The sequence below is a fragment of the Nannospalax galili genome, unplaced genomic scaffold (assembly GCF_000622305.1).
Source record: "Nannospalax galili isolate Female #2095 unplaced genomic scaffold, S.galili_v1.0 scaffold302, whole genome shotgun sequence".
In the NCBI taxonomy this organism is placed as follows: domain Eukaryota; kingdom Metazoa; phylum Chordata; class Mammalia; order Rodentia; family Spalacidae; genus Nannospalax; species Nannospalax galili.
The window spans coordinates 6,113,557-6,136,803 of record NW_008350120.1 but is presented as its reverse complement, the minus strand read 5'-3'; the positions used below and the strand labels follow the sequence as shown (position 1 = coordinate 6,136,803).

The window sequence follows — 23,247 nt, the reverse complement described above, 5'->3', positions numbered from 1 at the left end:
GGGGGGGGGGGGGGGGGGGAGGCGCGGAGAGATGGTTCAGTGGTTACAAGCTCTGGCTGCTCTTGCAGAGGACCTGGATTTGATTCCCCCCACCCACATGGCAGCTAAGAACCGCCCAACATAACTTCAGTTCCAGGGGATCCAACACCCTCTTCTGACCTCCCGTGTCAATTCTGACTGGAGACTGCATTCCTTGGTGATAGGATGCTCCCGGCTAAAGCCCAGAGCCCTAGCTCTGGTCCACAGCCACCACCTACAAGAAACCTGCTGCACTGCCAGCCTTGCTCATGGGACAAGGGACTGAAGCAAGTGGATGTGAATTCTGCAGAAGACAACAGACACCCCCACGTCTTCACCAAGGGCTCCTGATTTATGTCCTGTCCTCCTAGACCACCCAAACACAGTGCACGGCTGGAGCCAATCCACCCTCCTGCATGCAGGTACCCACCACATCTTCTGTGCTGCAATAAAATACTCTGGGCAAAAGTGATGCAAGAACACTTTATTTTAGCTCAAAGGTCAAGACAGAGTCCATCAAGGCAGTTTACAAAGGTGAACTGCTGCTCAGCTTCCTTCCTCTGCAGTCCACGGTCCTCAGACCCATGGGGCTTACAGTGGACGGGTCTTCCCACTCAAATAACCAAGGTAAAGCCCTAGGGGCCCCACGCTACATCCCATCGAGGTGACACAAAGGGCAAGAATGGAAAACTGACTTGGTATGTTAAAAAGTCCCAGAAAGTCAAGGGATAGATTTCAGCAGATAAATTTCTGATACACTGAAGGAGACTTTCAGTCCTAAACACATTAACCTTTCTAAAACCCTAAGAAAAATGCCTATTTAACAGACTGGAGAGAGACCTCAGCAGTTAAGAGCATTAGCTGTTCTCCCAGAGCACCCAGGTTCAATTGCTTCCAACCCAGGTCAGGCAGCTCACAACTGCCCACAACTCCAGTTCCAAGGGATCCAACCTCCTCTGCCCTCCAAGGGTACTGTACTCACACGTGCATACATACAGAAACACATACATACACAATTAAAAACAAATATTTTATTTAAAAACTCAAGGGGAGATGGTTAAAAATCTACACAAGTTCTGAACATGTTATTTCAAAATAAAATCAAACTGACAAAAGACACAATCACATGACCTCCACAGCAGCGATTCCATCCCGTTACCTAACAAGTTCTTGAGGGCTAAGAAATACTTTCAGTGTTACGTACGCATGCACACCACAAGAATGTTATTGGTTATCTTATGTATTAAGCATTTTGCATGTATGTACGTGTACTTGGTGTGTGCAGTGCCCACTGAAGACAGAACCACCTTTTGGGTACTAGGATCCAAACTTGGATTCTTTGTGAGATTAGTAAGCGACTTACCCCCTAGGTCAGCCCTAAAGTAAGGGTTTTTTGCTTTTGTTTTTTGTCTTTTTGAACCTGGAACTCACTATGTAGACCAGACTGGACTTGAACTGAGAGATCTGCCTGCCTCTGCCTGGGATTAAAGGCATCTGCCTCCCAGCCCAAATAAGGTATTTTAAAATACCTTAAGAATGGCTGGGGGGCTTGAGAGATGACTCAGTGGTTAAGAGCACTGGATGCTTTTGCAAAGGATACAAGTTCAGTTCCCAGCACTCACGTGGCAGCTAACAACACCCATAACTCCAGTTCAAGGGGGAATCCAACACCCTCCTCTGACATCCATGGGTACTACATGACACTGGTACTTACATGCATGTAGGCAATACACTCATACACTTAACAAAAAAAGAGTGACTAGTAATAGCAGGGAGCCAGGTTCAATGGAAGAACACTTGCCAAGCTTACAAAGACTCCAGGTACCAGGTTCTGTCCCCAGCACCAAAACAAAAAAAGCTAACAGTAAGTTAAAAGGTGCTAAGCCAGCAGTGCACAGCATACATGCACCAATAGGAAGATCACTCCAGCTGTAAGACCACTCTGATCCCCTAAGCAAGTGTCACCACGAGAACCAAGCCTGGCCTTTTTGTACAAACAAAGGGGGAAAAAAGCCAGACACGGTGGCACTTACCTATAATCCCACCACTGTAAAGTACTAGGCCAGCCTGGTCTGCACAGCAAGTTCCAGGTCAGACAGGGCTACAGAGTGAAACCCTGTCTCCCAAACCAAAAATAAAAAACTGAATGAACCAATGTGGGGGGCAGGGGAAGAGATAGAATGGGATATAGAGGGAACATTCAGACGGCAAGGACCTCCCACTAAGGACTGTACAGTAGCCAGTTCCTGAAGACCGCCCTCTGCAGAAACTAAACCAACCCACACACAGGCAGCTTCAGGCACGTTTCCTAAGAGCTAACACTGAAAGGACCGTTTTAGAAGCATGGCAAAGGGCTAAAACCTGTCACTCTGTAAAATGCTGCTGTTTGGAATCACTGCGGATGGCTCCATGCCTCAGTGTATTCCCAAGGCTGTGTCCACTCTTGGGACTGACTCAGTTCTCTGAGAACAATCCTAATTGTGTTCAAATGTCCAAGGAACCAGATTCACAAGTGGGGCCGTCATGTCAGTTCTACTAATAACCTGTAAAACCAGCACACGGCAATGACAGAACACAATAAATTCTCCCAAATGCAAAAGACAAGTGCTGGACGGGTTGTCTCCTCCACAGTGGCCCATCAGGTGAGCAGCTCCCAGCTGAACAGTGCCAAATGCTTCAGGTTCCAACATCCTAATTCCCACACACGTACAAACCAAAGCTGAAGCAAAGCTCTCATTGGCTCACTTCACCTATGACTGACACACAAGGTTCCTGTCTTCTCCCACTTCCCTAGGTGACATCAAAGCTCCTCTGCCAAATGGTTCTTCCCACATTCCGTATCCAGCTTCATCTAAAAGGCTACAGGAATCTAAGCAACTCGAATTCTTCACTCAGTAATAAAGAAGCCATCTGGTCTAGTCATACACACAAGTGGCTTCCTGATGTAAATTCCACTGGTAAAGCAAAATAGTCTCCCACCGTGTGGTGTAGCTGCATACCTACCTCGTCCAAAGAATCGCAGTCAAGCCACTTGCTCCTAATGTGTGCTCAAGTGCTTCCTGCACTACTGGATTTATCATCATCTTCAACTACTTCTTATCAAGTTCTACTCTCCTATGAGATTTCTTAATTTATTCTTGGCAACATAGTATCAGGATCTTGAAAGTATCATGATTTTCACAGGCCTCCCACCAGGACCAGTCATCAGCAAAGAATCACATACCACTCATCTCCAAAATGACAGGGTAGGGGTTTAAACACAAGTTCATTTAATATTATGTAATGTTTAGCTGGAATTAAAATGACCAAAGATTTTACAGGCTGAGAAACATTTGTTTTTGCTCGTCGCTTATTCATCCATGAGCTTACTGTGCATATTGCCCTCAAGTGATTTCTTACCAACTGTATCCTAAAAACTATAAAATTAGCTTTGAAGAATGAAGTTTTAGACCTGTTTCTTTTCCTCATAGAAATAGACCAAAATACTTAACAGGGCATGGTGGTGCATGCCTATAATACCAGCACCCAGAAAGTGGAGGCAGGAGGACCAAGAGTTCAAGGACAGCCTGAGCTACTGAGTGAGGCACTCTCTTAAAACAACAAAAACAAAGATGGGGGTGATCACTCGATGGGGAACTGGCTAATCTGCACAACACCCTGGGTCTGATCCCTAGCACTGCCCCTCCCCTAAAAAACAATACTAAGATGTTCAATGGTGTTCCAAGCACTCATACATACAGATCTTCACACACACTGACGACGAGGAGTCTGTGTAACCTCCGTCCAGCTTCCACCTAATGAGCACTGAGGAAGTGACACTAGACCCAGCACAAAGTCACACACAGACACAAGACCCCACTCATGAAAGAATGCACCAAACACATTCAGATTTATTTTTTTTTTCTTTTTTAAAGCAAATGACAAAGACCCAATGTACCAGTTTTAAACCTAGCTTAGCATTACATATTTAAACAGTTGTCAGAACTGGGGACGTTGCCAGCAATCATGCACAGCTAGAAAACATCCTTAATTTATACTGAACCAGAAATGTATTACCATTGATGTAGAAATAACTGTCATTACTAAACACTGAAAGAACTGAATACTTCTGTAGAAGATTCCTCCTGACAAGGTTAACTTCACAGCGGCTGACACTAGGGCTCACATCAACACAACTGAAGCAGATCCATGCTGGTGTTAGAGAACAGTCTTCTCCTAGCACTACTCAGAGTCACAGGCTCACCTTGGATTACGTTTTAAAAAAGCAAAGTGCATACAGAGATTACAACAATTTTAAGACAAAAAAAAAAATGGTCCTATTGTGTGGTCCCAACAACAAACTCAAAAGTCTATGACAAACGGGCTCCGATGAGCTGTTTATAAATACTTTAGATTAGGTACAGTTATACTGAAAGTCGAGTTCATTTGAAATCTTCAAAAAAATGTTCCTGTTAATCCTCAAATGGTGCTTGTTATTAACATTCTGTTAAATGCGTGCGTTGAATTACTTGTTATCCAAGCGTAGGAGCTGCTCCTTACCATTTATCGTCAAGGACTTTAACTGGCCGTCTTCCTCAACTTCTACTCTCTCTTGACCATTCTCTACAATTCTGTAAGAAAAAACTCATTTAGAAACCTCTATTAAACTGGGGTGTAGAGGTAAGAGACCACATGCATAAAATTATTGATGGCCCTAGGCTCAGTCCTTAGAACCACAAAACACCTTCTATAAAATCAACATATTAACTACACACACGCATGCACAACAGGCACACACTTAAATGATTGTACCTATAAATACATTTATTCATTTTTAAAAGCATTAAGGTAACAGATACATGAAAACTGAGATGAAATTTCAGCTTAAGCCAATCTTAGTATCATTCTTAAAACTCCTATTCTGGGCCAGGCGTGGTGGCACACACCTAGGATCCCAGCACTTGAGGCAGACAGATCTCTGTGAGTTCAAGGCCAGCCTGGTCCACGTAGTCAGTTCCAGGCCAGCTGGGGCTACGGAGAGGCCCTGTCTCAAAAACAAAACAAAACAAAACAAAAACATTAAGTAAACATCGATAGCAAAAAGCTCTAGCTCACCTAGAAATGAAGCACGGTTTCTATTCCAGCTCTGCGGACGTGTGCAAAGTAACAACGAAGCACTACGGCCCTTGTCACTGCACACTAACACTGAGCTGAAGAGGTGACACCACTAGGAGACAGGAAGCAGGAAGGAGTTCAAGGCCAACCTGGGCTACAAGGGACCATCTTTTTTTTTTTTTTAAAGGGTACTGGAGGGACTGTGGTTGTGAAGAACACTGGCTACTCCTGCAGATGGCACAGGGTTCAGTTCCCAGCACCCACGTGTAGCTAACTGCCTGCAACTCCGGGTCCAGAGGCTCCAGCACCCTCTTCTAGCCTCCATGGACACCTGCACTCAAGGTGCACATAAAATGAAAACTATGAATTTTTTTAGATGGCCCGGAACTGCAGACCAGGCTGGCCTGGATCTCAGATTCGCCTGTCTCTGTCACCCAAGTGCTGGGATTAAATAAATAAATAAATAAATAAATAAATAAATAAATAAATAAATAAATAAATAAATAAATCTTAAATATCATACCTTTTTGTAGTGATTTTTCTGCCATTAACTATTTTAGTAGAAGTTGATATTGACTTGAAATTGCCCATCCCACTGCCGCCAAAGGACGTTGACGAGAAGGAAGTGAGACCCCCGTGACCCAGTGATCCGAAAGGAGTGAATCCTACAGAAAAACATAAAACACAGAGCTAATACTTCAAGTACTTATGCAAACTCTACTGAGTTCAAAATTTAGTAAGCCATCTGGCATTAAGAAGCCTCCAAGTAGGCCTGTGAGACAGCTCACTGGGTGAAGGCACTGCTATCAAGCCAGATGACCAGAGTTCAATCCCTGGGACTCATATTAAAAAAGAACCTACTCCCACAAGCTGTCTTTCTGACATCCACCTGCACCTGAGACAGACAGACACACACACACAGACACACACAAATAAATGAATATAAATTTCTTTCAAAGCAGCAGAGAACAACATGCCAGCAAACTGCTGAGGTCCAACAGCTCAGCAGTCTCCAGAATCATTTGTCCTAGGGCAATAGTCAGCTGCTTTTTCTTTCATAGGCTCTATTTGAGGACAGGGCTTCACCATGCCCAGTTTTTAAGTGGGTACTAGGGGTCTCAAATTTGGGTCATCATGTTTGTGCAGCAAATGTCTTACTGAGCTGCCTCCGCAACTGAGCCGTCTCCCCAATCCTAGGCCTCTTTCCCTAGAAATTATCTGTATAATACTTAAGGAAAACAAATCCTGAGCTGTACAATCACCCCAAACATTACCATCCAGACATAAACCAATTCAGAACAGCTCCTCTGTGAGGTATGAGTGAGCTGAGGAGGGTCACCACAGTGTACTCCAGGCACAGTCCTTTGCCATATGTATACAAAGCTCTGCAGTGCCAAGAGGCCCTCTTAACTCTGCAACTCACGGGGGCCACTCTAGCTGTAGTTACACACTCAAGATGTGAGCCAAACTTCCAATTGCATCCTGCTGGACAGTCCTAGGATACTACCTGTGTGTGTCCTTTTGCTTAACAGCAAGAGAGGTTAGCTAGCTCACAGGAAGGACTGACTTGGTGTGATTGTTCAAGTAGATAATTCTGAACTTACTGAAAATTAACATTCTCTTTATACTAAATGTTATCCTGTAACAGATTAAGTTTTCAAAGCCATGTGTAGAGGTAAACACCTGTAACTCTAGCACTCAAACACAGGTAGGAAGCATCATGAGTTCAAGCCCAGCCTGGACTACACAGCAAGACCTTATCTGTCTGTCTCCATACCCACCCTCAAAAACATAAATGAGTTTAACATTTTTGGAAAGATTAGGGGAAGGGGAACAAAACTAGGAACCAATTGGGGGTTAGAGCAAACACACAAAGTTCTTACAGAAGGAACACAGACTCCAACACACCAGTCTAACTGAAAGACCATTCAGACAGATCTGACCTAGAGCTGTAGCATACCTGTGTCGAATGAAGAAAATCCACCTCCAAATGATGGAAATCCACTGAAGGCGGAGAAAAACGAGCCTGTGCCTCGGTTTCTGCTTCCTCGGGGACCCCTTCGGTTACCAAAAAAATCATCAAATGGGTCTTCTAGAAACAAATAGAAAGTTGTGTTATAAATCGTTTTTCAAGCTGTTTCCATAGAAGAAAAAAAGATCAATGCCTTGCTATACAGCCATACACTGGGAAGAAGGACCTTGCTAGTCAAGAAGCTACAGTCCACAGTCCAGAGCACCTGCAGAACTTACCGGTTTCATAAAAGTAAAGTTCATGCTACAAAGTAAATGACCAAACTCACAGTAAAAGCAGTACCTACGTATACCAGGCTCCTCAGAAAGGCTTCAGAATGATTCAATAAAGCTTTTGTTCAGTACACAGTTGGACTCATTAGAAGTGATGATCTCACATGAACTTAGGTACTTGTACTCCAAGGAGTCTGAGCTGTTTTCTCCAACATGACTCAGAAATAAACACAAACATGGACTATGCGAACATTTATTTAAACAGAGAAAATGGGCCAGGAGGCAGGCGAATCTGACAATTGTGTTCAAGTCGTCTTTTGTAGAATCTGTTCATCTGGAGTCTCAAATTCTAGAAAATCACTTTAAGTTAAATCTGAACAAATGTTAACTGGCAGGCATCTGAGAGAAGCAAACATCATACTAGTCCTGGAAACACCAAGATACTCCTGAAAACAGCTCAGCAATGACTTATCAAAGAATGACCTGCATTTAACAAGTCTCCACACCCCGGTAGCAGCGGCTGCTTTTTCCTTGTCCTGGCTGACAATGCAGGACTTGTGACTATTATTTTTTTAAACTTACCTTTTTAAATGATAAGTTTTTCCAGAAGTGGGAAATCTGTAAGGAATCCTACCAGATGCTGTCAGACATAAATGCATGCAGGAGAAAAGAGAGGTACCACCCTCAGCATGAGTGACAACAGGGTAGGAGTGGCCAGAGCCAAGAAACTGGTCAGCTGCAGCCAGATGGACACAACAACCCAGAATGAGCACTGGCTCAGGAACCAGGTCTATGACTCAGCAGGGCCCAAGAAGGGGCACTGCACTTGGCCAGACTACAAGAACCAGAGCAGGGAGCAGCTGAGGTCCAAGCAGGTACAGGAAAGCAGAGGAGAGGCTTAAAGGAGCTCAGGAAAGCTGGACAGGGCAAGGGAACAAGCTGGACCTCAAAGAGTTTTTCTAAGCGTTTTTTCTGGTTTGGCAACTCTGCCTAAATGAGTCCAGGAAACTAGGGCTCAATACCAACCACAGAGGCTAGTGGCCCCTGCAGGACTGTTTCAAGGTCTGGAAGAGGTTTCATGAAAGGAGGCAGGGTTCATCAACAAGCAGAGACTGAGACCCAGGCAAGGTAGATTTAATACGGAAACAGAAAACTACATCCTGAGCTAACTGCCGGACACTGGCTTTGGCTGTGAACAGATCCTACTGTCCTGGTGTTCCAACAAAAAGAAACAAACTTCTCCAGTGGCTACAGAGACCCCAATTCAAACAGAATCTGGGCATGTTATCTACTAAGTAACTTTCAAACTAACCTTGACCTGAGTTTCCAGCATCCATCTGGATTCTGTCATAACACAACTGTCCTGAAAACCAAACAGGACACCTGGAAACAGGTGTCTGCATTACCAAACTCATTTCAATGTTCTAGTCACAAAATTCTCTCTCTCTCTCTCTCTCTCTCTCTCTCTCTCTCTAATCAAACTCAGGTCCTCTGGAAGAGCAGTACAGGCTCTTAACCACTAAGCCGTCACTCCAGCCCCAGATATATATATATAATTTATATATATATATATAATAAATAGAAATGTAGGTATGTGCACCCATGTCGTGCAATGCCCAACCGAGGTCAGAAGAGGGCATTGGATCCCCCTGGAAGTGGAGTTACAGTTAGCTGTCATGTGGGTGCTGGGAATCAAACCTGGCTCCTCTACAAGAGCAGTCCGTGCTCTTACCCACAGAGCCCCATCTCTCCAGTAAAGGCACTTGCTGACAACCTGAGTTCAATTCCCAGGAGTCAGGAGTCAACATGGTGGAGAGAACTGACTCATACAAGTTGTGTCCTGATCGCCATAGGTACACGCACATGTGTATACACACAGAGTCAGAAATTTAATTATTTAATTAATGTAATTTAAGAAATATACCAGAGGTAGATAATCACTCTGTGATCGAGGCCAGCCTGGGATGGTCTATATCCAGGTCAGCTAGGACTATGTAGTGAGAAATTTTGTGGACTAGAGAGTGGTTAAGAGCACTGGCTGCTCTCCAGAGGACTCAGGTTCAGCTCCCATCATCCACATGGTAATCAGCTGTCCATAACTGCTTCCCGCAGGTCCAGGAATAACGCAATCTCCTGGCCTCCGCAGGAAGAGCACGAGGACGAGTGTACTTCAGATACATGCAGACAACACGCACAAAAATGTAAGAAACAAATCAACTTTTGTACAATCCTGCTATTCTCTGAGAAACTATTAATCCATGATATCAGCAAGACAACTAAAGTTAACTGGCCAAAAAATTACGCTGAGGCAAAAATGGTTAAAAAAAGAAATACATAGACCATCTACCTGCAAAGTGCCCACAAAACGCCTAAAGAAAGAAAACTATGTAAGAACTTCAGACCAGATGTGCAGGACCTACTACCAGTGAAAGCCAGGTGCAAAGCACACATCCATGCAACACAGTGCAGAGACAGCCAGTGACTACAGCTCCAAACACTCCATCCCTGTGCTACAATGGGACAGGAACAGAAGAAAAACACCTGCAACATGGGAATTTCCATCACAAAACAACACTCTATACTCAAGAAGTACATGAAAAACCACATGACTGAAAACTGCTGGGCATGATGGCACATGTCTTCCTCCTTGCACTATGGAGGCAAAAACAGGACTGCTACAAATTCCAACCAGCCAGGACTACATACTGAACCCACATCTCTTAACAAAAACAAAACTAGCCACCCTGAGGCCGGCCATGGTGGGCAGAGATGTCCTATCACCCAACCAACCCCACTCACAAGAGCTAAAATGAGGGCATTCACTCATTACAATCCGATTGTCAGATGGTATCTCTTATATATTCTAGAGTCGAATTACCAGAAACAAGAGCAAAGGAAGACCACAGCCAGGGACCAGACCGAGCCACAGGCCTGCTGGGAGCTTCCCACGAGTCTCTTGCACCACTAGACCACAACACACCTAAGACTGAGTCTGGCACTGAGTGGAGGACACCAGATGCCAAACACAGGCACTGCCAATCTCTATGAAAGTGCTTTTGCTAGCAAGTATTCTACATCAGGGGCTGGAAAGATGCTTCAGCTGCTCTTTAAGAGGACCTGGGACTGCCTCCCAGAACGCACATGGTAGCTCACAACCATCCTTCATCCTTATCTCCAGTTCCAGGGGATCCAGCAGCCTCCTCTGGCCTCTGCAGGAACCACACACATGGTGCACTTAACACATATACGTGTAGGCAAAACACTCACACATAAAAAACTAAAAAGCACTCTACTTCACATGCTGCCACCTGCCTGGTTTTACATGAGGAACCCGAGAGACAATCATCATCAAATTCTGGTTGTCCACGGAACTTCCTCCCAGGAGCTATCACAGGTCTTCTCTGCTCTTATCTACGACGCACACGCAGTGTCTACCTGTGCTGGCCGCTCCTCAGTGTGAGCCTGCCGCTCTCCTCCTACCCAGACACTATGGTGCACACGTTAACGACGCATCTCTCACATGTGAGCTGTCCACAAAAGAGCAACCATCATGCTCATAATGTGGTGGCGCACACCTTTATAATCCCAGCTCTTGGGAGGCAGAGGCAGGCAGATCTCCGTGAGTTCAAGGCCAGCCTGATCTACATAGCGAGTTCCAGGACGGGTGGGGCTACAGAGAGACTCTGTCTCAAAAAGACCAAAAAAAAAAAAAGTGTGAGCCAAACACCAGATAGGGAGGGTACTGATGCCTTCACTTTTGAATGGGGAAAAAGACAATCAACAGGAAATGACACAGGAAGCTTAGGTGACAGCTGGATCTATATGAAAAAACCTTATTCCGCTGCTCAAGAATGCTGTGGGGTGACCAGCTTCAGGTTCTCATGGCAAAGAATACAACCTCAGAATGACCTGTGCAAAAAGTCATGTCCTCCTTTACTTGGAGAGAGGATGAGTGAGAGGAAGAGCTATTTTGAATCACCCAGGACATTCCAAAAAGAATCACTAAGGCATTCCTCATTGCTGGGGTAATTATATGTGAAAACTCAGTAAGTAGCCAACCTCAGGACTGGATCTGAGTTCTCCGGAGCTCAGAACAATTTACCAAGGCCTGTAGCTGCAGTACCGCACTCTCCCCTGAGGGGAGAGAGCAAGGAGGCACATGAATGACAGATAAGCTATAGCTCATGAAGATGTCTGCATTTGTGACTTTGGCTGGAAACTGGTCTCATGGTTTATGTACATTTTTCCATTCCCTTCTTTTATTTATTTTAACTTTTTTTAAATTTAATAACCACATGATTAGAAGCATTCCATTACAGCTTTAACATATTCAATAACAATTTTATTGTTTTTTAATTTTGTGCATATGAGTGGACTGCCTGAATGATTAAGAGAACCCCTGCTGTGCAATGCCTGGGAAGGTTGGAAGAAGGCATCAGATTCCCCTGGAACTGGAGTTACAGACAGCTTCTAGCAGCCATGTGGGTGCTGGAATAGAACCCAGGTCCTCTGTAAGTGCAGCCAGTGCTCTTAACCACTGAGCCGCCTCTCCAGGCCCCCCACTGCCTTCTCTGATGAAACTCTGTGAATAAACAAGGCCATCTGTGACGTGGTCAAGCCTGAGTTACGGGTAGCCTGGAGCACATTTGTCCTCAGCCTCAGAAGGGCCCTGAAGCCCCTGCACCTTGGACTTGCAGCACTGTATGAAATCTGTTCTTTAAACCACCAGGCCTACTGCTTTGTTACAGCAGCCCTAGTCAACAGAGACCATAACACTGTTTTCTGAGCTACAAGGCAGCCTTCTGAAAGAAAGACAGCCCAAAAAAGGGGGCCGCCGGCATGGGGCCTCAAGGTCATTTGCCTCCCTGGTCTAAGTCAGCACCGGTAATCTGACCAAGTACAACATGAAGGTGACAGAAGCATTTTCTTTTTATTCTAGATAGACTTTTTAAATAACCCTTCTTAAAAACTAGAGACCCAGGGCCATTCCTTTTCATTTACTGTTGAACAAGCAGTGCCTCGGACTCCAGCACACTGTATTCCTCCTCGCTCAGCAGCTCCTCACACTCCTCGCTGAGCTCCTCCGAGTCCCCGAGACTAGAGTCCTCCTCACTGGAGATGAGGTCCAGGTCCTCACTGAGAAGTCCACCCTGGCCCCAGCTACAGCCTCCACTCGACTCATCTTCACTAAGGTCCAGCTCCTCACTGGATATCACATCCAAAACCTCACTGTGCTCGTCATTCAGGGCGTCTTCCACTGACTCCTCAAAACAGGGCTGGTCTAGTTCTTCACTAGGCTCCAAGTCCTCACTGGCCACTTCCTCGAATCCTGGGGAGTAAAATGACTGACTCACTACATTAAATTTATGGCTCAGAAAAATTACACTATTTTTACCCTCCATACAATTACCGCCCCCCCACCCGCCTCCAAAGTAGGCTTCCCAAGGTTCTCCACACCAGGAGCTTTTCCAGTGACACAACAGTTCCTCCCCCTAGGCTCAGAGACTTTTAAGGAAGGGCATGCTGCCCCAACACTGTTTTCAAAGGCAGTTTTGGACTTTCCAAAGTGAGAATGCAGACAAAATATCAGGTAACACCCACACAATTCTCTAAGACACCTCCTGCCATGATTAAATTAAAGGCAGTCCAAAGGCCACTGCCAGGTACTTACTTGTCTTACACCACCAGGACACAGGAATGCTGTCCTGGGGTCACTGAGACAAATCAAAAGTCCATCCCAAATCAAACTAATACATTTCAACAAGGGCTCATCTGCAGGTGATCCATATTCCAGAAAATGTCAGTCGCTAGTCTCAAACATGCTTAGTACACCCCAGTTTACTGCAGAACTCCTTGTTGAAACCTTTTGTGGTGACTCTTGTGGCAAAGCTGATGTACTCACAGCACTCAAAGGTCAAGGGAACCACAGATCACAGGACCCAGGGCACTGTCCCTGCTCCCCAGATCTCTGGGATCTGAAGTCCCACCCCATCAGAGGAAGAGGACAGCACTGTTTTGTCAGTCTTAAATCTGACTTTCTGAGACAGAAAAAGGACAGGAGTGGGGTCTAATATAAGAGTACCCTCCTTACCTCCTCCTCCCAAGTTGCTGGGTCACAAGCACATTATACTGCACCCAGAGGTTTTGCAATAGATTTTGAGCTACTTCTTTGAAAGAAAAAACAAGGAGAAATAAAAATTGGTTGTATGACAAATTAAGACTCAAAATGATTTGCTATCATCAATGGACACTGTAACTGGGTTGTTCAAATGTTTTGGGTGCTGCTGACCATCTGCTTAGTCCCCAGACCTGCACATGGCTCCCACTCTACACTGCACATACCCCCGGCAGGTTGCACGGTCACCTCATACACGTAGTAGCCATGGAGTAGCTTCGTTTCCTGTGTGTAAATCTTTACTGCCTGAAAATGGAAGCCCCTAGAAGACCTACAAGAATGGATTGAAGTGTCACTGCCAGACTCACCGTGGCAATACGGGGGAGTGAGTGCCCATCTGAGCCACAGCTTTGCACCACTGGTAAAAACATACACTTAAGCTCTCATACACACCTTCCGTTCAAAGAGGTGCTCAAGGAAAAGTTTTTAAGGGTGGCTAGTATGTCAGATTCTTTCGCCCAAGAAAAACAAGCACTATCTGTATAACTCACTAAAATGGAACACACATCTCATTTTGCATCAGTGCAGGTAGTGGCACAACAAGGACTTCCTTCACAGAGGCAAACACTCTACACTGGGCTACACCTTGCCCTTAATTTTTTGTTTAAAAGATGGTCCATGTGGCATAGGCTGGCCTCAAATTAGCTAATTCCGCTGTCTTCCACCTCCTGTGGTTATAGTTTTGTTGGGATGTTGAGATTCATTGTGTAATCCTGAATGGCCTCAAACTCATGATCCTTATGCCTCAATTTCCCAAGTGCTGGATTAAGCTATGTACTGCCACACCAGCCTTCATTATCCTTGTCTTAATCAAGGAAGATATGCCAACTAACAAAGAAAAGCAAAAAGCAGCAGTTAATAGATGATTATTTTCTGTTCTGTTTTGTTCCTTGAGACAATCTTGCTAGGTACTAGGTAAAACAGGCTGGCCTGAACTCACTAGACAGACCAGGCTGGCCTGAACTCAAGGTGCTCCTTCTGCCTCAGCCTTCCAGGTGTGCATTACCACATTTAGCTATATTTTAATTTTCCTGAGAGTTCTACTTCCCGGCCTCTGAGGATTTGGGTATAAACACGTACTACCTGTCCTATTACAAACTGCACATGCCCTATGTGAAATGCTGATTGGGGGCAAAAGTAGTTGGAGATCTTTTAAATTTTACTTTACATTTAAACACACACACACACAGACAGGCATGGTAATGCACACTTTTAATACCAACACTCAGGAGGCAGAGGCAGGCGGACCCCTGTGATATCAAGGCCAACCTGGTCTACATAGGAGTTCCAGGCCAGTTGTGGCTATGGGGAGACCTTGTCTCGAAAAGATCAAAAACAAAACAAAAAACAAAAAACCCACATGTGTGTGTGTTCCTGTACACAGGGGACATTCACTGGAAACAAACTCAGGTTGTCTGGCTTGGTGGCAAGCACCTCTACCCTCTGAGAGATCTTTTAGGGGAAGGGAGAGTGGAACAGTCGTAGACTTATCAGTGGGGCATTCCTAACCTGAATACCCATTTGCTCCAAAATCTGTTTTCCAAATATTACGGACCCCACCCTCACTATTTTATTTGTAGGGAGCCTTCATAATGGTGGCTTTTTTACTTCATGAAACCAGCCAGTCTCTCCTCCCCCATCAACTTTCTCCAGCTCTGTTTCATTTATGAATGAAGGTACTCTTGACACACTGTCTTTCCCTCCCTCAGAAAGGTAGGTTCCACGTCAAGCCCTATCACGACACAAAGGAAAATCTGACACCTCTCCCACAATCGAGATCAACTGAGGGATTATGAAAAGACCTACCAGCACCAGGGTGAAGTGGTCCTCTTCACACCCATGACACCCAAGGCCTCACCTGTCTCCTGTTATTACTGGCAGACATAAGCACTCTTCTTTTTTCCCTTCTGGGATGGTGGGTGATGTTCAAAGTCTCTTCAGCCATGCTCCAGGCAAAAAGTAAAGCTGACACAGGATGTGTCCCCCACTCGCTAATACACCAGACCAAAAAATGGCAGCAGCAACCCTGATCTCCCAGGTCACCCACACTCATCAAATGGGATCTCAGCTAGAAGGAAAAGTTGAGTAACTACAGGTAGCTAACAAGAACACAGCATGCCACCTGAGTACAAGATGTAGAAAGGCCCAGCGTCAGGCACTAGACCTTGAAAGGGAAGAGCAGGAAAACCTATTTCCCCACAATCCAACAGCTGCTAACCCAACACCATCTCCTTTAACAACATCACCCTGGCTCCTGCTACCTTGCTCTGAAAGTCTTGTCCTCTCTTTGACAGCCACGAACAACTGCCATTAATACAATTAGAAAGAGGCAAATTCATGGAGTCCATGTGTTCTGAACAGCATTTATGATGCCTACTGAATGTATAACAAAGACTAGGGCAAATTAATACAGAAACTGGTGTTCAGAATGGAGCTAGCTCAGTGATACAGATGTAGTCAGTATATGAAAGGCCCTGGGTTCAATCCTGAATATGGAAAGAATATGAATTTTTAAAACAGGAGAAAACATTTCAAAACCCAAATTTCCACATCCTTTCCTGTCCTGACCATGGTCTCACCTAGAGCCAAAGCCCGGTAACTAGGACAGGACAGGACATGGCAGAAAGGAAAAAAGCACATGGACATCTCTCTGATCTTGCTGAACTCAAAAACTCTGAAAAGAATGGCAGGCAGTTTGACGGCTCCAATGGTGCTTAATTAAACATGAAGGTTAGTAACAAAACAAAGAAACACAAAAGGCACAAGCCCTCACAAAACCATAGATATGACACACACCACATAGATACTGAAGAAATTAACTTACCAAAGAAGTCGAATGAAAATGGGTCCCTGCCACCAAAAAATTCCCTGAAGACATCATCTGGGTTTCGGAATGTGAAGCCAAACTCAAAGGGACTGTCAAAGTGACTTCCACCTATACAAACAGTGTAGCTTTTAGTTTGTGAACACTGGTGATTTTAGGCAGTTATCTGTCCATATACCATTGTACGTATCATGGCCTAAAGAGGTGACGTATTCCACACATTTGGTTCTAAAAAGCATCATGAGCCCCTACAGTGATGCAAACTACCTTTGCCAGAAGCTGGTCAGACCCCAAGGTCTCTGACCTCCAGTAGGAAGCCCTCCGTTGCCACTTCTCACCATTCCAGCAAATGTGGCAGCAGGTACCTGCTATGCGCTATTCACTATGAAGGCTTACGACAGCTGAGCCTAAATCCACTACAATGCTGCTCCTGAGCAGTGTTCTCACAGTGGTCGCAGCAGCAATTCTGAGGCCTATGCTGAAGAAGCTCATCAGCTGAACACTGTGGGGTTTTTCACAAGGCACACAGTGTCTGCTCTTTACTGACAGATATTTTTACCTAATACTGGTTACCACTAAGAGTACAATAAGGTTACAAATTATTCCTTATCTACAGTAAATGCTTTATCATATACTATATAACTTAACCAAAGACTGTGGTTAGTCTTCCCCCTTTGCTATTGTTTTTTTGGGGTTTTTTTTTTTTTGGTCTATCTGAGACAGGGTCTCCCTATGGCCCCAGCTGGCCTTGAACTCAGAGACCCACCTGACTCTACCAGCTGGGATTAAAGGCGTGCGCCACTTCGCCCAGTTGCTGTTATTTTAAAGGCAGTGTCTCATTCTGTAACCTGGGACTGGCTTGAACTCATGAAGCTCTTGTCTCTGCCTCCCAACTGGGATCACAGGAATGCAGTAAGCCCTCTTAAATGTTTATCTCCTCGCCTCCACAGTTGAGCACTTTCTAAACTGCATTTGTTATTTGCCATCAGGAAGATGCTGCCCAAGAGACCCAGTAATTTACAAAGCAGACCTATGAACTCAATGTATTTAGAAGGCTTTTGTTGAAAGCCATGTCTGCAAAAACATACATACCTCCTCCTCCTCCATCTAATCCTTCTTTGCCATATTTGTCATAGATGTCCCGCTTCTTGGCTTTGAAATCAAGAAAGACACTCATTAGGGGCAAGTTATTTTCAAACCCTCAAAAATTCAGTCAATGTTTTTCCAAGTTGTAAATCAAGCTACAGTTCTTCAAATTTTTAGTTAAGATACCCTGGACTTTAAAAGAGGACAGAGCAGGAATCTTGTGTACCTCCCTCCTGAAAAACTAGTAAGACTTCCTTTTAACTACTGCCAATGTTTAGGAACTGCCAATATCAACACATTCAATTACAGATCACTTGCTTCATGCTGGAGCAGAGTCCATGCATTTATTAAACCACACAACCACAGAAAAACTACTTTCACCCTAGGAATAAAATTTCTTGCTACAAAGTCAAGAGAGAACAAACTCGGGTCCTGCTAGCCTGCACTCAACAAGATGCCACTGGAATACTAGCTTCAGTTTTCCAAGAATCTCATTCTATCTCTATGAAAGGGGAAACAAGCTTAGAGAGATGGCTCAGCAGTTAAGACCACTGGCTGCTCTTGCAGAGAACCCAGGTCCAGTTCCCAGCACCCATATCCTTGACCCCACTTCCAGGAATCTAACACCCTCTTAGGACCTCTGTAGGCACTGCACACACATGATGTATTTCTATACACGCAGGCAAAACACACATAAAAACTTTTAAAAAATAAAAAATAACACCCAACCTCTGAAGACTAACTCCAGTGGTGGCTGGAAGACTGCCTGGAGCAGGAGATAATAAAGTCTTCCCAAAACTGACCAGACCTTTTTGACTGCTTCAAGATCCTCCTTCTGGGAGGAGTGAAGTCTCCAATGAGGCCCAGGTACCAGCACCATTCTAGTTCAAAAGTCACAGTGTAAAAACAACTGCACGTGGCATGGTGATGCACGCCTTTCAGTCTCAGCACTGAGGAGGCAGAAGCACAGGGACATCTGTGCGTTCCAAGCCATCCAGGGCTGCATAGTGAGACTGCCTTCAAAAATATAAAAATTTAATGACAAGATTATTTGTGAATATGTGGTGGCCACTAAAACTTATCCCCCAATATATTCAGCATTATCTTGATAATTCAAAGGTGTGCTGATAACTAGACCCAGTGAGTTTCACAGAATTCCTTCTAGAACATTTTTTTTAAAATAATGACCTATATTACCTGACCACCTGAGATAGTCTTGGGAGCAATGCCGCTGCTTTGACTCACTGCTTAGGATATGGACCATCCTTTTCTAGTCTCTGGCACTGTTCCCAGCCCAGTAGATGCAAGACCTTGCCTTACCACAAACTCAGTGGCTACACCTAGCTTACAGCTAACCCTTGACCTATTTGCAAAAGCTAATCAACCTTTCACAGCGGCATCTAATGCCTCTGCTCTAAAGTGGGGAAAATACAAATGAAGTCTAATGTTCAACTCCTTTACTCAATCAAATGAAGTCCTTTCAAGTAGTAAAACCCCACTAACAGAGGGGCTGAGATGCCAGGGTAACTGGACATCACAGGAGCCACAGCAGGAGCCTGACTAGTCCTTCAGTCCCACCTAACCCTGGACTCCTCAGACCATGGGTATTGGGTACAGTGGGGGTTTCATTTTGTGAGACAAGACAGGAACTCCCTGTAGCCCCAGCTAGACTGGGCCTGGATCTGACAGAGCTCCTTCCGTCTCTGCTTCTAAAGTGCTGAGATTAAGACATGTGCTCCCACACCCAGCTTCTTAAGCGGAGTCTTACAAAAGCCATCCTAGTAGACTCTTCCCACAGCCTACTGCTCCATCAGTTCCAATGTCCACAGAATAAACATTCTCAGGGGCCCCCAAAGCCAGGAGCAAGCAAGCAAACCCTATGCGTAGACACTCTGCTGAGCCCCTCCAGCTCCTGCTCCCTCCTCTCAGAGCCATTCCCAAGTGCTGCGTGACTTACCATCCGATAACACCTCGTAGGCCTCGGCTACTTGTTTGAACTTTCGCTCCGCTTCTTCTTTATTCTCAGGATTTTTATCTGGGTGCCACTTGAGTGCCTGCTTCCGGTACCTAGAATAAAGCAGAGTACTGATCACAACTCAAGTTCAGAAGTCATACCAAAAGAAAGTGGCTTCAGAGCTGCCACTGGGTGAGATTAATGCTAATTTTAGTTATGAAGTCTCTCTTTTCCTAAGGAGTAAAACAAATCTCAGACACGACCTGACCAGAGGAAAGGCTGAGAAGTGTTTGGGGAGCCCAGTTCCCGTATCATTGTCACTGATGACCAGGTGAAGTGTTAAATCCGTGAGAAGGCCTGGCCACACACAGCAGGAGACCTTGAAGCCTTTCCTATCTTCCTGTCTTGACTTCCACACAATGATGGTCTGTGACATCCTTTCTGCAAGGCAAATGCCCTACTTTACTTGCCCAACTCTGAGTTGCCTAACTATGTGTATAGAGTGAGGGATCACCAATTAGGGTAGGTGGCTGGGGAACAAGTCCCATGTCTGAGCCCAAATGCTCACATGGTTATTGCAATCTAAAGTTAATGTTAAACTATACGGTCAGGTGCGGGGGCATACACCTTTCATCCCAGCACCTGGGAGGTAGAGACAGACCAGCCTGGTCTACCAAGCAAGTTCCAGGTCAGCTGGGGCTACAAGGAGACCCTGTCAAGAAAAACAGCAGCAACAACAAAAAAAACCTGTAGCATTCAAAGACAATATACTTGTTAAAAACCATTTTAGGTCTGTGGTGGGCAGTAATACAATGGTGGCCTATCATGTGTGAGGCTCCTGGGTTTAATCCCCAGAACTGCAAGAAAAAAAGGAAAGGAACAAAAAGTTCACTAGGTGACAGAAGTTAGACTATCCAACTACCAACGAGCCACAGTACTGAACATTTTAGAAATGAAACCACTCACGCTTTTTTGATATCCTCAGGTGAGGCATGTCTCTGCACGCCCAGAACTTCATAGTAATCCACCATGTTTTAACAGACTGTTGGAATAAATCCTGCAAATAAAAAATTGTGGTCAATGAAAACACTGCCAAGGTTGGGCCTGTCACGGGTGAGAACTGGGGGGTGAGTAGGAGGCCGCTTGGCACCTACTGGAGCTTCTGGTAGCCAGCCACTAGCATGTAAGGCAGAACCTTGTCCAAGAAATGGTTCCAAGATTCATTCCCAAGCCCATCTAGGAAAAAAAAAAAAAGCTCTGAAATGGCCTAATGGTTGCCTAAACTATAAACAAACAGGTGACTATGCTCTAAGGCAGAGGTCAGGTGGCCATCTGACCAGTGAACTGGCTGCATCTGCTTTCCTAGACCACACTACACTTAGGGAACTTCAGCTTCTTCCCTCCTCCAATGAGCTCCTATGCCTAGCATTCTGTAAGACTGCAGGTCTGCAAAGATGAACCCACTGCCCAGGCCCTGCCAAGCGCCCGTCCTCAGTTCTGTGGCTCTGTGGGGAATGGCAGCAGTCCTCGTTCGTGTGCCCTAGCAGTAAAGGAAATGTCCTAGAACACAGCTAGCCACCTTTCAAAGTTCCATGTAGCCACCTTCCAAATCAACAACACTGCCTGAATCAGGGGTTACCGATTCCTTTACCTGTGGATTCACCTGCCTCTCCTGTGCCTTCACAGAGCAGCACGATGGAAAGAAAGCTCCTACCACTGGTATCCAGGCCCACAGCTGTCTAAAGAATGTGCTTTCCCCTTAAACTGAAGGACTAGATCAGAGATCAACAACTCAGGGCTAGCAGCTGGAGAAATGGTTCAGCAGTTAAGAGGGTTCTAGATGCTCTTCCAGAAGACCTGAGCTCAGTTCCTAACACCCACATCAGAAGGTTCACAACCACCCATAACTCTACCTCCAGCCCAGGGAATCCAATTCCCTCTTCTGGCCTCCACAGGCATCCACACAGTATATATAAACACAGACATTAAAAAAATAAAAGCCCATGCGCCTTTAGTCTCGGCACCCTGGAGGCAGAGGGAAGAGGCTCTCTGAGTTCAAGTTTAGCCTGGTATACGACAAGAGCTCTAGACCAGTCAGGGTTACATAAATAACTCAGGCCTAGAAGATGACTCCGTGGATAAGATCACTTAGAAACTGAGTTCAAATGGGGGGGGGGATACACAACGTGGGATGACATCATGATGAGACAACATACAACGGGAGAAAGATTTTAAAAAGGAACTCTTGGAGATCCTCTTGCCTCAACCTCTGAAGTGCTAAGATTAGAAGGTGTGTGCCACCCACATCTGCCTCTGTCTCTAGTTTGGATTTTCAGGTAAAGGAAGGAGGGGAGGGGGGAGGGAGAGACAAAACATGTTTATTAGGACACAACCTTAAAGCAAGTTCTACCAAACCACTTTGCCCAAAATGGAGGCCACATTTTCAATAGTCTTAGCACAATTAACAATTTTGGAGTTTCAAAAGATATGTAAACAGAGGCTGCAGAGATGGCTCAGCAGTTAACACTGATTGTTCTTGCAGAAGACCTGGGTTCGAATCACAGCATCCACATGGCAGCTAACAACAGTGCGTAACTCCAGTTCCAGGGGATCCCACAGCCTCTTCTGTCCTCCTCGGGCACTGCACAACACGGGTGCACTTACCTACATGCAGGCAATACACGCATACACATAAAAATAAAACATTTTTAAAAAAAGATATGTAAACAAAGACGTGATAACCTTCTTAAAGCCATGTAATTAAATAAAGCCACGAGGTTAATTAAAGCCACAACTATCATTCATTCTCAAAAGATACACAAGAACTGGGGGGGCTCAGTGGAAGTGTGCACTTGGCACATGTGTGCATGGCCTAGGTTCAAGAACTGGGGGGGCTCAGTGGCAGTGTGCACTTGGCACACTGTGTGCACGGCCTAGGTTCAAGCTCTACTTTCAACAAAAAGTCTCATTATTTAAAATTGTTATTATGTAGCCAGACGCCTTTAATCCCAGCACTTGGGAGGCAGAGGCAGGCAGATCTCTGTGAGTTCAAGGCCAGCCTGGTCTACATAGTGAGTTCCAGGACAGCTGGGGCTACAGGGAGACCCTGTCTCAAAAGACCAAAAAGACAAAAAAAAAAATTATTATGTATATGGTACACATGCACATATATGAATGTGGGAGCCAAAGGTCAAGTGTCTTTCTAGATCCCTCTACATCCTTTTTTATTTTCAATTTTACTGTCTTAAAACTATGGGCTTTATGAACTTGTACGTCACCCTTGTCCATAGAGGAGCCATGCTAACTCCTTCCTCTGTTCTCATTTTGCCATAAGTGCTGCTGAAGCAAGCACTCCACCTAATTTTGAGACAAGGTACCACTGAACCTGGAACTGACCGGCTAGGCTGCGGGTTAGTGAGCTCAACTCCTCCTGTCTCTGCTCCCCCGACACCCTCTCACTGAAGTTACAGAAGAGAGTGTTTTAGGGATCTGAACTCAGCTCCTCATGCTTGTACAGCAAGCTTTTTACCAACCCAGCCACCTCCTTGACCAAAAATGTCCCATTTTTATATCACTGCTTTCCAACTTGAAGCAAACCATTACAGTCTGTCCTCACCTGCTTATGTAATTCTCATTCAACATTTACAAACTCTGCACAGGGGTTCAGAAAGAACCCTTAACTGTTACTCGTCCAGGAATCTCAATCAAGTAACTCCAACTGGGTATAGTGGTACACACAGAGAATCCTAGTCAGTATTCAAGAGGCTAAAGCAGGAGGATTACACCTTGAATTCAAGGGCCAGTCTTGTCTGTGTATTAAAGGCCAGGTCAGCCCAGGTTAGAGACAGACTG

The 23,247-nt window shown here is 45.1% G+C and overlaps 1 protein-coding gene across 3 annotated transcripts in view; it reads right to left on the bottom strand.

Annotated features, from left to right (window-relative positions):
- The window catches only part of Dnajb6 (DnaJ heat shock protein family (Hsp40) member B6), a 64,661-nt gene that overhangs the window by 18,935 nt on the left and 22,479 nt on the right, over positions 1–23,247 (bottom strand). The window contains exons 2-8 of one of the 3 annotated variants that reach the window (XM_008847275.3): positions 20,362–20,452; positions 19,399–19,508; positions 17,448–17,507; positions 16,356–16,466; positions 7,073–7,204; positions 5,636–5,777; positions 4,558–4,628 (exon numbers count right to left, since the gene is read on the bottom strand). In XM_008847275.3, the coding sequence (XP_008845497.1) occupies positions 4,558–4,628; positions 5,636–5,777; positions 7,073–7,204; positions 16,356–16,466; positions 17,448–17,507; positions 19,399–19,508; positions 20,362–20,426 (691 nt within the window). In that variant the 5' untranslated portion in view covers positions 20,427–20,452. Of the gene's footprint in view, positions 1–1,029; positions 4,629–5,635; positions 5,778–7,072; positions 7,205–16,355; positions 16,467–17,447; positions 17,508–19,398; positions 19,509–20,361; positions 20,453–23,247 lie in introns of those variants that run through there. The other 2 variants (XM_008847276.3, XM_008847277.3) reach the window with 2 other exon arrangements.